General features: G+C 36.8%; 1 protein-coding gene across 2 annotated transcripts in view; it reads right to left on the bottom strand.

The window, feature by feature from the left end:
• Positions 1-298: 298 nt before the first annotated feature.
• Positions 299-12,909, bottom strand: part of TRIQK (triple QxxK/R motif containing) — a 59,201-nt gene continuing 46,590 nt past the window's right edge. For both annotated transcript variants that reach the window (XM_018078569.2, XM_018078582.2), the window contains exons 3-4: positions 12,124-12,209; positions 299-2,910 (exon numbers count right to left, since the gene is read on the bottom strand). In XM_018078569.2, coding sequence (XP_017934058.1) covers positions 2,797-2,910; positions 12,124-12,209 — 200 coding nt within the window. In that variant the 3' untranslated portion in view covers positions 299-2,796. The remainder of the gene's footprint in view (positions 2,911-12,123; positions 12,210-12,909) is intronic.

The following is a 12,909-nucleotide window of genomic DNA, read 5'->3' as shown; positions in this document are numbered from 1 at the left end:
TAAGCAAAAAGACATGTTCCTGTTACATGAGGACATCCTTCCAGTACATGAAGGGAGCCTACAAGAAAGATGGAGAGGGACTTTTTACAAGAGCATGTAGTGACAGTACAAGAGTGAATCGATTCAAACAAAAAGAGAGGAGGTTTAGATTAGACATTAGGAAAAAGTTCTTTATTCTGAGGGTGGTGAGACACTGGAACAGCTTGCCCAGGGAAGTTGTGAATGCCCCACCCCTGGAAATGTTCAAGGACAGGTTGGATGGGGCATTGAGCAACCTGGTCTAGTGAAAGGTGTCCCTGGTCATGGCAGTGGGGTTGGAACTAGATGAACTTTAAGGTCCCTTCCAAGCCAAACCATTCTATGATTCGATGATCCATTCTACAAGTTTATGATCTTTCACGTAAATGAAAATGCCTAATATCTAAACAAAGCAAACACACTGCAAACTATGGCACTTGTGGGCAATACAGACTTATGAGCCGCACATCAGGGAACTTGCTAGAATTACAATATATATATGCATTAGTTTTTGTCTGATTCATAATTATGGGAAAGGTAACCTTCCTGTTCTAGGAACTTCATGTTAATAAATTTGACAGTAAGAATTGCTTGCTTGTTATAACCAATTCAGAGAGCAGGTTACAAGACAACCTGTGTGAAGGGAGTAACTACACATCTTTCTCAGGCCATGCATCACCCAGAGAGCTCTATGCAGACATTAAGAAAGCAATCCTTCCAGTATCTTATAGAACAAGAAAATTGCTAATGCAAAGTAACAGGAAAGGTGTGCAGCTTCTGTGACATGTGGTGGGACACTGGTGAAGCAAAAGGCATGTCACATCCAAGCAGACAGCTTGTGATACACTTTTCCCTCCACTGAAAATTAGGCCATGTGTCAGATAATGTTTCACCATAAATTCAACATGTTGCTACGTGTGTGGTCATGTGTGCAAGTAGCATCAGACTATAAGTCACATGCATGCATACATGTTAGAATTTTGTGTCTGTAAGAGTCATAATTAGAAAAAGAGAAATATTTGCACATACATGTTTCTCTTCTGTGTTCTTCTCGGAAGACTGTTGTACTCTTAATTTTTAGAGGAGTTGTTTTGCATTGCATAAAGTGAGTAAGGAGTATGACAGATAAGAAGTGAATCCTTAGAGACTCATAATGTATATGCTCACAGTTACTGTATGGTTTAAAAATTAACTGTACTGATCTAAGTTTCTTAAGTGGTGATAATGGGACTGTGTCAATTTAAAAGAAATATATTTTCCATTATAATATTTGCTGTGATTTGTATCCCTTTGTCTTCAAAATCACTACAAGAAATCTTAGGCATCTCGGGAACAAGACAGTAAATATCTCAGTTGCAATTAAACCTAACATTCAGCCCTGAAATTTGTATCAAAGGTAAAGTGAAGCTAGTTCACTAATAAAACTTAAAAATTATGAAAACTTTTCAGGAAGTCAGTCTGCCTAACTTCCTTGCCACATTCAGTACCAATGGCTCTACGCTTTTCTTGATATCAAACTGAATCTGAACCAGACAAAGACTGACCACACGTTTAAAGGATTCAAAGCTGAACCTTTATATCCACAAGTTTCGTTATATGCCAAACTCGAAGCAGAACAGGATAAAGCCAGAATTCTAAAGCTCCTTGCAGCTGCTCTGACATACCAACTCCTTCAAGCGACCTGTGGCTATCAAAGGGATCAGAAATGTTATCTACAGTGCATAATTTGAAAGGTACTTTGCAAGAACTGAAACATGTCATGGAGCCAAGATTTACCCAATTATTAGTACACCTGGAAAAAAAAGTGCTTTCTTATTACTTACAACTTCTTACATTAGTTTGATGATTAAAATGATTGTATAGCTGGAAAGGAGCGTTTTTTTACAACATTCCCCTAACGGGTAGAGCAAGTTGATACCACAACCATCAGGAAGAGTATAATTAAAATACAATTTTGACTTTATATTAATAATAGACTAATATACTAATTAAAACCAACATCAACTGAACTTTCTATTTACACTAGTTCAGACAGCACAGCAGCAAAGAACTGTGTTTCAGAAGCATATGCGAATGTTAGAGCTTCTGTCATCCAGGTGCCATTTCTAACAGAACACATGTGTGCTGAACAGTTGGCAAAAGAATGAAAAAGATTACTGCAGATATATGAGCACACAGAATCTGGGATGACATAAAATTAAGTCCATATAGAAGGTGACAGACTGCTTCTAAAAGGATTTTTTTCTCCTACAATTTCTTCCATCTTCATGTGCGCGCGTGTGCACACATGCCCAAGAAAGATTAAAAGGGAGAGGGAGGATGAGGGTGTTTTGATATATTTTAAATAAAAGACTTTTTATTTGGTATTTCTGCTTTCTTTTGGAAAAGGAAACTAATTTGGTTATTAGGAAGCTTTGATTCCTAAGTTTGGTCAAGGCAGACACTCCTGTGAAGTCAGCATGAATATCCATGATAATAATAGTACCTGTCTTTTGACATCAAAGTTCTCTGCCTGAGACAAAAATAATGTAAACAATAAATTTCATGTATTGTACTGTTGCTCCTGGCCTTGGTGTTAATCAAATACACTTGGCCAGGCATAAGTGTTCTTATTTTGGAGATCTAGAATGTAGAGGTGACTGACGTATTGCAAAACTTTCTTATGAATTTGGACTGCAAGAAATGGCATCATTTACGGTCTCACACTGAAGGGACTGTGTGTTCCTATGCAGTCTTGTTGAAGCAGAAGAAATCTTGATGATAGATTCATTGCATCTGCTAGTTTTCATCTGGATCCAGATCAAGGTCAACTTCATTGGAAATGTTAAGATAAAAGAAAGCATAGAAAGCCAACAAAAATACCAGTATAGCTGCAAGGACAAGGGCAACTTCCTGTAGAAATAAAAGAAAAACAAAATGTGTTAGAAATAACATCATATTTTCAGAGTAATCAGGAATAAATATTATTTCCCTTCTATAAAACACATCAAAATAATATCAGACATATATAACTGCATAAGGCATTGATGCTTTAATGATTTCTTTTTTGTGATTATCATTTCAAATATTAAAAAATCCACTCACTTAATAAAGATTTTGGTGAGTCTGATATACTGCCAGAAGGAGGATATTTGGCTTAAAAATCTTTAGTCTGACCTGGAAATAGGAGCTTTATATCCTTTTATTATGCTATTCCTTCTTTTTTAAAAGACAGAATTCACAAACCACAGTTTTGAACACAAATTTAAGTTATGAATTTACACTGTGAATTTTGATGTTTTCTAGCAATATGTTACTGCTTTTTGCCAACAAATTTGTAATTTTTTAATGAAGCAAACACAGTATGGTGGAAGTCAATGAAAATTGCTACCTCTACCTCCCAACCTCCTGGCATGCATTACAATATGGAGCTACAAAATCCTTCAGAATTGGAACTTTTCTTCCTTCTTCTCTGCAATAAGGCAAAAAGCACAACAATTTGCACTTGCACTTGCCTCTCTTCCCATAAAATATTGCAACTTGCTGCATCTTTCTTAATTAACATAAAAGAGTCTTCCAAAGTATACATGATTTATAGCAGCTTTCAGAAGCAGAAAAATGTTTTTGTACTACACGTCATACTCATTATGTGACTGCCTATCATCTTTAAGGCTGGACTCTGTTAAGCTCCGACTTTAGATCTCATAATTAATGATCATCTCCTTTATAACAATACTTCTTTCAAAGTCACACTATTTCACATTTTTAAGATTTATTTTTCTGTAAGGTACAGCACACTTTACACTAGTTCAGATTTTCCTTATCATCATGATGTATTTTTAAAATCATGCACTGAGATTCTCCAAAGGAACATGTTAGTTTGTACCTCCAAACCCCATTTTCCCTTTACAGAAAGAAGGAACAACCTCCGCTCCAAATCTCTGCTTCATGTTAAGGTATAAAACAACTACATCAGAACAATCCTGCTCTACACTTTAAAGGAGAGAAAAAAGACAGTTCAGTGACTTTATAACAACTAATCTAAATTGGTACTGAAGACGCCACATGAAACCTACTCTGCACCAGTGGGACTGAAAGGAGATGCCTACACCTCACTCAGACAATAAGACACTGTCTACCATGCAAGGACAGAATCTGACCCTCTGGTGTAAGATTCACTGTGTCCTCTAGGAGAAGCCAGGTGAATTCTTCCCAAAAATGCCCATTTCTTCCCTTAGACCAGAAAGAGAGTGTAGATAGTACCTCTAGTGTGCACTGTAGGATGAATCCTATCCACTATCTCTACATGTTGGCGGTGGCTTTGTGATCAGCTTTGTTTGTCCACTGCTATGAAGGAGTTAAAACTGTGCATTTCATTTTTTAAAGTCTAGCCCATAATCTGGCATTCTTCTATAGAACAGCATTTCATTTGCATTTACATGAATGCATTTATATAGTTTATCAGAATGTTGGATCAATAATTCAACATATGCCACCTAATAAATTTTGAAATACTACTGCCTAGTTGGCGTATGTTCTATAGGAGCATATTTTTTGTTCTATAGAAACCTTTGCTTTACATTTTATACGGATGATTAATTGAGATGTACTTTAAATTTATTTTACCTCATTAAAATTGCTTCTGGAAATTTGCTGAGGCTGTTGGCTACAGATTTCAACTACATTTTCCTATTAGAATTGTATCATCCTCTGAACTTCATCCTCCTGATTTCATATGATTTGATTAAAAAAAAAAAAAGAGAAAGTACATCTAATTCACTAATATATTAAAGGAAAGTGATTTTTGCTTTGTTGCAGTTGCAACACGTCAGTATCTCACAAAAGGGCATGGCAGCATCAGACAGGTTTCATTTATTTCCTTGTATCCACAGCTGTGCTCCCAGACCCATCTGGCCACACAGCTACTAATCTTAAGAGGATGTAATAAACAAGTGACATACAACTGCAAGCTCCATCTGCTCGGGAGAGTGGACAACAAAACCGCACAATGCAGGCACCGTTCACACTTGACACAGAGAGCAAATTCATTCCAGTATTAAAAAGTTTTTTCCCTTGTTTGGATGCCACGCTTGCCACGCTTACTGCTTTACAATAGGTTCACCTTTCCCCTCCCTTCTCCTCAGTCTCCCTTATGAAATGCTGTGGTAGCAGCAGCAAGATTTTGAGGAATCTCGGCATTAAAGATTTGTTTCAAAGGAAGTGAAATCGGGAAAATCATGAGTTTTATTCTCAGGCTGCCCAGTAACTGCTTGATGGGAGCAGTTCTTTAATTCCTCTGCCTAAGTTTTACAATTAATAACACTGTGATAACAATACTACTTTCCTTACACAGCCATTAGGAACTGGGTGGTTGGATCAGTACTTATTATCCCTGGGAATGAAAAGCTTTATTGAAACTCCAGGTTTCAGAATTATGCAAGAACGTTAATTTTGAGTTACTGAAAAAGGTAGAGTAACAAAAATCTCAAATAAATGGCCTAACAAAGTATACCTGGCTCTCAGCTAGAGACACATAGTCTCTTAGGAATTGCATCCAGTTTATGAACTTTTATAAACATAAATTTTGCAAGGTAAATAGCAAATGCGAGGCTACACTACTATACTGTACTTGCAACAACAGTATATCTTGTCATTTTAATTTGTTTTATACTTATCAGACTTTGCTATTTGTATTTTAAGTCATGCATAGAAATGAAATGTTAAAATACTCCCCACTTGGCATATATAGCTCCCTTTCTCTTGTACTTTATGGATCATCCCCATCATCCCTCTGCAAAATCCATTTACTCAGAGGATTTCATCATGAATAATTAAAGAATATAGAAGAAGTCCTATAGAAATAAACTTAAAATGATCATGCGGCTTTTTCTCCTTTTTTTTTCTTTTATATCATGGTACAAACCACTAGGAAACAACATCTCTGCTCTCAAATCCCAAAATATGATCAAAGAAGCCTTTAAAAAGGAACAGAATTTTCTATTATATTCTCTTAGAATAATGTCTGAAGAACCCTACTGATTTCAGCTTGATTAAGTTTTTCAGAAACTTTTCATACAGGAAACACATGCTATTACAGAATAATGTAGATTTAATTCTCCTTTCATTTTTTGTCAGTTTTATGTCTCTCACGCCAAAATACTTGGATAATGTCCTCAAACTCACCCTAATGGAACAAGTGGCAGAGTTGGGATCTAAACAAGATTAATCAGGAGATGGGGTGAGGAAAAAATGTTGGCTACAATAATATCCATGGTTACATATATATGGTTACAGCATATAACTATATACAAATCCGGACACCATGGCAGCATCATACCCTGCACATATAGAGAAATATCATACTTTCAGGAAATTTTAGGGTGTTTTTACATATTTCTTCTTGTCCTCCCGAGAGAATCATACCTTTTTTACCTGAAAGCAGCTTAAAACTAGGTGAAAGAGTACTACAACTTGCTCTATTTGAAATGCTAAACTATCCTTGTCTCTTTCTGAAAAGGAATGAAAAAAAAACACAAACATGCTGACCGAGGATACCTGTAGAAATAAAACAAACATATATGGAGTTGACAATCAATCTTTTTATCTCATAATTTTTAACTGAAGACTTTATCTGGACACTCACTGTGACCATTTTTTAGAGTTTCAACACAATCATATTTAAATATGGATGCTTACTTCCTTAATGCAGGACATTCTACAGCTAACAGAAGGTCACAAAAATAATTTATTAACTTTTAACTGCACTTCTTATGCAAGAATTTTTTACCATAAAAATTTGAGACAGAACAAAGATCGTTATTGTCTCAAATAATGAGAACGAGGTACTCTTACAGAGTCATCATTCACCCACAAAGCAACAGGATTTGTTTTAATATAGCTAAATGCAAAATAATATACACAGGTATCAAAGATGTAGATAGTGCTTACAAAGTGGAGTACTCTGCCTTAAAAAACTATGACTCTTAAAAAGGTCTTTGGAACTCAGATGTAACTACTCCATCAGTGTGATCTCTAGATGTACAAAGGCAGAGGGATTTCCAGTAGGGAGATGATTGGTATTTATTTTATCATAGAGAAGAATGAGAGGCAGTTTGGTTACAGCATATAACTATATACACCTGTATTTAAGTAAGGCCCTTCATAGAGTGAGGTCCTTTTATCCTGTTTACAAGAACCTCTCAAGGTCCATCTGCAGTTAGATAAGCTCAGTTTTGAAATAATATACCATTTCCTAGAGGCAAGAATGATTGAACATTCCAGTTACCTCTTGGGGAAAATATGGCCTTCCATAGCTATGAGTCTTTTATCATCAGATCTCCCTCAAAAAAGTACATTTTTATTTAGCAATTGGAAAGAATACTTCAACTTGGGCTTGTGTGAAAAGTAGGTCCTGACCGCCAACCTTGGAGTTGGTGAACACAGCCCTCCCAGCTGCTCCTCTCTTTCAGGACCCTGGGAAGACTGGGATTACTTACATGGTCAGTGCTATATTCTGAACCCCTGAAGTATCAGGTTTTTAAAAGTTATGACACCTCCTGCTTAGCTACCCAGACTTTTCCATTTGAAGTGTTACATAGACTAGTCAAAAGTAGAGACATAAGTAGGCCTGAGAAAGATGGACTACTGCTTCTGGAGGGTACAGAAAATCCTCCTGAGCTCTTGCTTGGTATATCTTCTTCTCATGCTCAAACCACTGTGATTACTGCATTTATAGGTCAGGCCAGGGTCTGATTTTGTTCTGTTTTTACGTGTTGCTTCCTCTCCCTTTCATTTCCAGGTCAGGAATCAAAGCCTGACTATCAGGATCACTGGGAATACCACACTATATTCATGGGTGGCACATTAAGATGCTCTACACTTTGTGAGGCACATAAGCTGGTTTGAAGACCCAGTATTTTGGCCATTACAAAGTGCTTGGACTTGTAGAAAGTATTTGGATGAATTTTTATGATCTGTAACATACAGAAGTTCAGATCAAATGATCTAATAGTCTCTTGTGGCCTTAATTTTTGCAAATTTATGAAACTGTATCCTGAGAAATGTAGTTCACTAACTTAGCAGATTATGAACAGCATGAAATCAGAGAATATCCTTTGCCAAAATACACTAGGAATGTCTTGTTATCTGTTCATATATAACTTGTTCCAGATGAGAGAAACTCTTCATGGCGAGGTAGCTAAACAATAGATTAAGTACATATGCAAAAGAATGACAGACAGTAAGTTCTCACTTTGTTTAGGAAACAGTTTTTCCTTAGCTTAATCAACGTACTGCATTGCTAATAATTCTCTATGGAGTGGTATTCTTCAGTCAATCATGTCTTTGCAAGTACTTTGCAAATACTACTATTCAGATTTGTGTCTACCTTTCAACAAGACAGAAAACTTCATCATCTGTCCCACAGACCACTGACCTGTTCTTGCAGCCTGCAAAAAAAATCTCTTCCCAAGAAGTCCTATTACTATTGGCCTCTGCATACCAAACTTGAGCTATGTGGGGGCCAAGCTTCCATATTCCTCAAACCATTTTCTGCTTGTCACCCTCCTGCTGGCAGCTCTTTCTCATCCACTGAGAGCAGAGTTAGCACCCATGGTACGAAGCCCTTCCTGCTCTGTCTGGTAAGGATGAGCAGCTGGGTTCCCACCAGCACAAGCCCCTCATGGGGGAACACAGAGAAAGTTCAGAGGCTCCCTTTTTGGTACTTCTACAAAGAATTTTGTCTTATCCAAACACATACAGTATACTGCATTCTCTTGGAGTTGTTTCTCAAGACAGGGGTCCTACTTTTCCAAGAGACACAATATATTTTGGCACTGTCTACGTTAGTGTCACATATACAAACAGAGCCAGTACAACAGTTCTGCTACAATATTTAATCTGTAAACATGTTTAAAGAGTAAATATTACACACTAAGTACTAGCATGGTCACCCTGCTCGAACTAACTTTTGATAAGTTATTACTGCTCAGCTGCTTCTCTGACATTATCAACACAGATAAAATCTCTCATTGGGGAAATTAAAAAGTACTAAATGCCAGTGACTGAAAGAAACTTTGTTACTTCAAACCTTACATTAAAATGACAAGGCAATCAAAGTTTGACAAGAAAAGCTAATTAGTATGCCAGCGATGAAATGTAAAGGATCTCCAGGGGATTGGTTCTGAAAAGTTTTATGTCATTTATGGGGCCTTTTTTTAGCTAATGTTGTCAGCTCTCATAGTGAAAAACACAACAGTTGAATTTCATTATTTTCATAGAAATTAAGGACTAAAATACCTTCACTATTTTCTAGGCGTCTTTTTTTTCCCCCTAAATACTACAGCATGTTTTAGTTTACAACCAGGCATATAAGTTCTTCAGGACACTACAACAAAAATACTCTAGAGTTATCAATGACACTAAAAATCCTACAGTTTTAAGTGGCTGTATGGTGCTTATTGCGTTAGGTATTTATTTGGACATTTCTATTTAAAGTGTCTACTTATTATACTACACTGTAGTTACATCTCTCTTTTTTCCCCTCAACACAGATTGAAGTTAAACAACTGTCACAGCACAGAATTGGGGTTCACATAATAAAAAAAAGACTAAAATCCCAGCCTGTGGAAGGTGAATCATGTTGCTTATCACCATCACTCATCACCAGGCACAAGGAGGAGACCTTAAAGACAGAGGAGTGGAAATGGGTTTCTCCTCAGGGTGGCAGGGAAATCCCCTCCTGACCTACCTCACCTCTCCAGGTGCCCTTCAGCAACAGGTATAAGGCCTTGGAATCTGAAGACCAGGGAAATGAGAATGTCAATGAAAGTCCATTCAATTTGGAAGGATCACCTAGGGCAGGGCAACCTACCCCCAACATCACAAGCTCCCCAATTAAGAAAAAAAGAAGGATGGTAATCATTGGTGATTCCCTTCTGAGAGGAACGGAGGGCATAACATGCCAACTGTACCCAAACTATACGGAGGTGTGTTGCTTCCATGAGGCGTAGGTAAGGGATATCACCAAGAAACTTCCCAGCTTGGTATGGCCCACTGACTATTGCTTGGGCTTTTCCAGGTGAGTACTGATGAAGTCCCAACGAGACTACAGAAAATCAAGAGGGACCTCAGGGCCGTGGGCAACTGGTCAAGAGATATGGAACACAAGTTGTGTTCTCTTCTGTCCTGCCAGATGCAGGGAATGATGGGGCAAAACTCAAGAAAATCATGCAGGTAAATACCTGGCTTTGAGACTGGTGTTACCAGTAGAATTTTGGGGGTTTTGATTGTGGGTTTGTTTATATGACACTGAGCCTACCGGCAACAAACAGGGTCCACCTGTCTCAAAGGGGAAAAAAGGATCTTAGCTCAGGAGTTAGTAGGGCTCGTTCAGGAGGATTTATACAAAATTTGAAGGGGGATGGGGACATCAGCAGGCTTGACAGAGATGCTATGCAGTCCTTCAGGAGGACCTTGGGAGGTTGGAGAGATGGACAGAGAAGAATCATCTAGTACCATTCAACAAAAGCAAATGCGGAGTCCTGCACCCCATAAACACAACATCCTACGACCTGGACAGCATGTGTGCACCTTGATGGCAAAACTCAATCTTACCTGAAAGTTAGCTGGTATTCTGCAATAACATGTAGAAACACTATTCTACAAAATAAACTGCTCTTGATATCTTTACTCACTAATTCTTGATTACATATATTATTACATACATGCTTTCCTATTCTGTCTCATTTTTAAGGAAGAATTACTTCAGAAAATAAGGAAGCAAAACATGTTTTGAAAGATCAAGGTTCATATTCTTCTCACTTGTGAAAGACACATGAAAAAACTTGTACATTTTACAAGAACTAGGCTGTACACTAAGTCTCCAAGTAGAACACCACTTTTAAAAGGTCACATCATTGAAAATAAAATGAAAAGTAAAATTTAATAAGAAAGGAAGGAAACGGAACTCAAAAGGTTAATAATCTATCTTTTAAACAAAAAAGGCAATCTACTTTTTCTCATTAAAACCTGACACACAGCACTAACTGAGGAGATTATGTTGTGAAAACATACTGCATCGCATGGTAATGCTTGATCGAGACCAGCAATCAGGAGCAAAAAGAAAGCACTGTTTCGTGATTATAATAGCAAATTCTGGAAGACAACCAAATACATCATCTGGTAGCTCAACAGCTGTTACAGCTTGGTAGTAATACCTTGGCATTTGCTATAAGCTATAACTTGAAAAAATTGATTTCTCATCTGCCAGAAACAAGAAAATGTTCTCCTTTTAACATTTCTGAAGTTTCTTTCACTAGAATACTGAGTTAATTGATCCATTTTTTTTATTTTGCTCAGGTTTTACCCTTGCTGCTAAGCTAATTGTGTATCAATTAGATTAAAAAAAATAAGTTTGAAGGAAAAATACTGAAGGCAACATAAATAAACAATGTATGTTCAGATAAATCCCATTTTGATGACACACTGGCTAGTAAACAGCAGAAAATATTTCTAATTGTCCTCCTTGGTCATACTCACAGCCATGATCAGTCACTCATTATTATACTTCCTATCTCCCTGAAAAAGGGATATTTTCAAAATAAGGTTTAGTACCTTTCCACATGTTTTGCAGTTAGTTAAGCCTTCTTTTTCCAAGTCAGAGGCAGTACACAAAGATGCAGGACTGAGACAATAATGTTGAGAATTGATAATACCTAACAAACCCAGTTTTAAAATTACTACTAGGTACGGGATATGAAAAGAAAGAAGGAAGATGCTTATTGCAATTTGTCTAACTATATGAAATTGTTAAATAACTTGGCCTGTGTTTAGATGGGCTCCCAAAAAGGATCAATTTTCTAAGCACACAATACTTTATTTACCTTAAAGTATGCATCATAACAAGGACACGGACTACTTAAAATCTTTCAGCATTTCAACTATCCAATTTATTTTAGGGTTAAGTAAAAGCAATTCATCATAAATATTTTAGATTCTAGCATTTTACTTAGTTTTTGAAGTGTCATAAACAATATCTCTCAGAAATCAATATTCGCACAGTACATCTATGGGGAAAAGAAAAAACATATACACAAAGGTGGTTTAAGCTATCAAAGAGATCTCTACCTTTACGCCTAGTGCAGTTTTCTTGGCCTCTGCTTTTAATCTTGTGGCTCTTAACATAGGCCTGGTTTTCTTATAATCTTGTTTTCCTAGAGTAGAAAAGCATATTTAATGAAAATAATGCAAAAAAAAAACAAAGAATGTGAGCATTTATTTCAGTTAAAAAGTCAGATACAACATTTTGAAAACATCCTACAGTCCATCACTTTAAAAAGAAGCTACGTTGTAACACAGGGACTTGATCCATAGAACAATGATCCTTAAAACAGACAATGATAGCAACAAGCAAGAGCCAACAAATCAGCATATTACTCCAGAGTGACATCAAAATACATATATGGATAGATACCCACTACTACAATATTTATTAACTTGTTCAGTAAGAATCAGACAGCAAAGAAGTAGATTAAAGGTGCATGATGTTTTTCCCTCTGATTTAAACCAAAACAAAAATTTTCATTAGAATTTTTGTCGGTTAGTCATCTCTAATGCATACATAAATCTGCAATACAGGCCATTCTCGTGAATGTAAATGTTTCATTATTCTGAACTGGAACATTATTTGCAGGTATCAGAACTCACAGATATGCAGGTCAGTCCAAGTAAGTGTAGACCATTGCCCGACATCATCTGCTTGTAGAAACATGTTATACAGAAACTTCTAGATGTACTTTTTAGAAGTTAGAGGGACTATCTCTTGCAGCCACAGAGTGCAGCCAAGTGCTTGATTACCATGAGTCTGTATGAACTGAGTTTAGAGGAGGTCATGCAAGTATTTAGAAATGGTAT

The sequence above is a fragment of the Manacus vitellinus genome, unplaced genomic scaffold, assembly GCF_001715985.3.
Source record: "Manacus vitellinus isolate BGI_N305 unplaced genomic scaffold, ASM171598v3 scaffold_1_pilon, whole genome shotgun sequence".
Classification (NCBI taxonomy): domain Eukaryota; kingdom Metazoa; phylum Chordata; class Aves; order Passeriformes; family Pipridae; genus Manacus; species Manacus vitellinus.
Note: the sequence above shows the minus strand (reverse complement) of the source record. Positions and strands in the feature narration are given on the sequence as shown.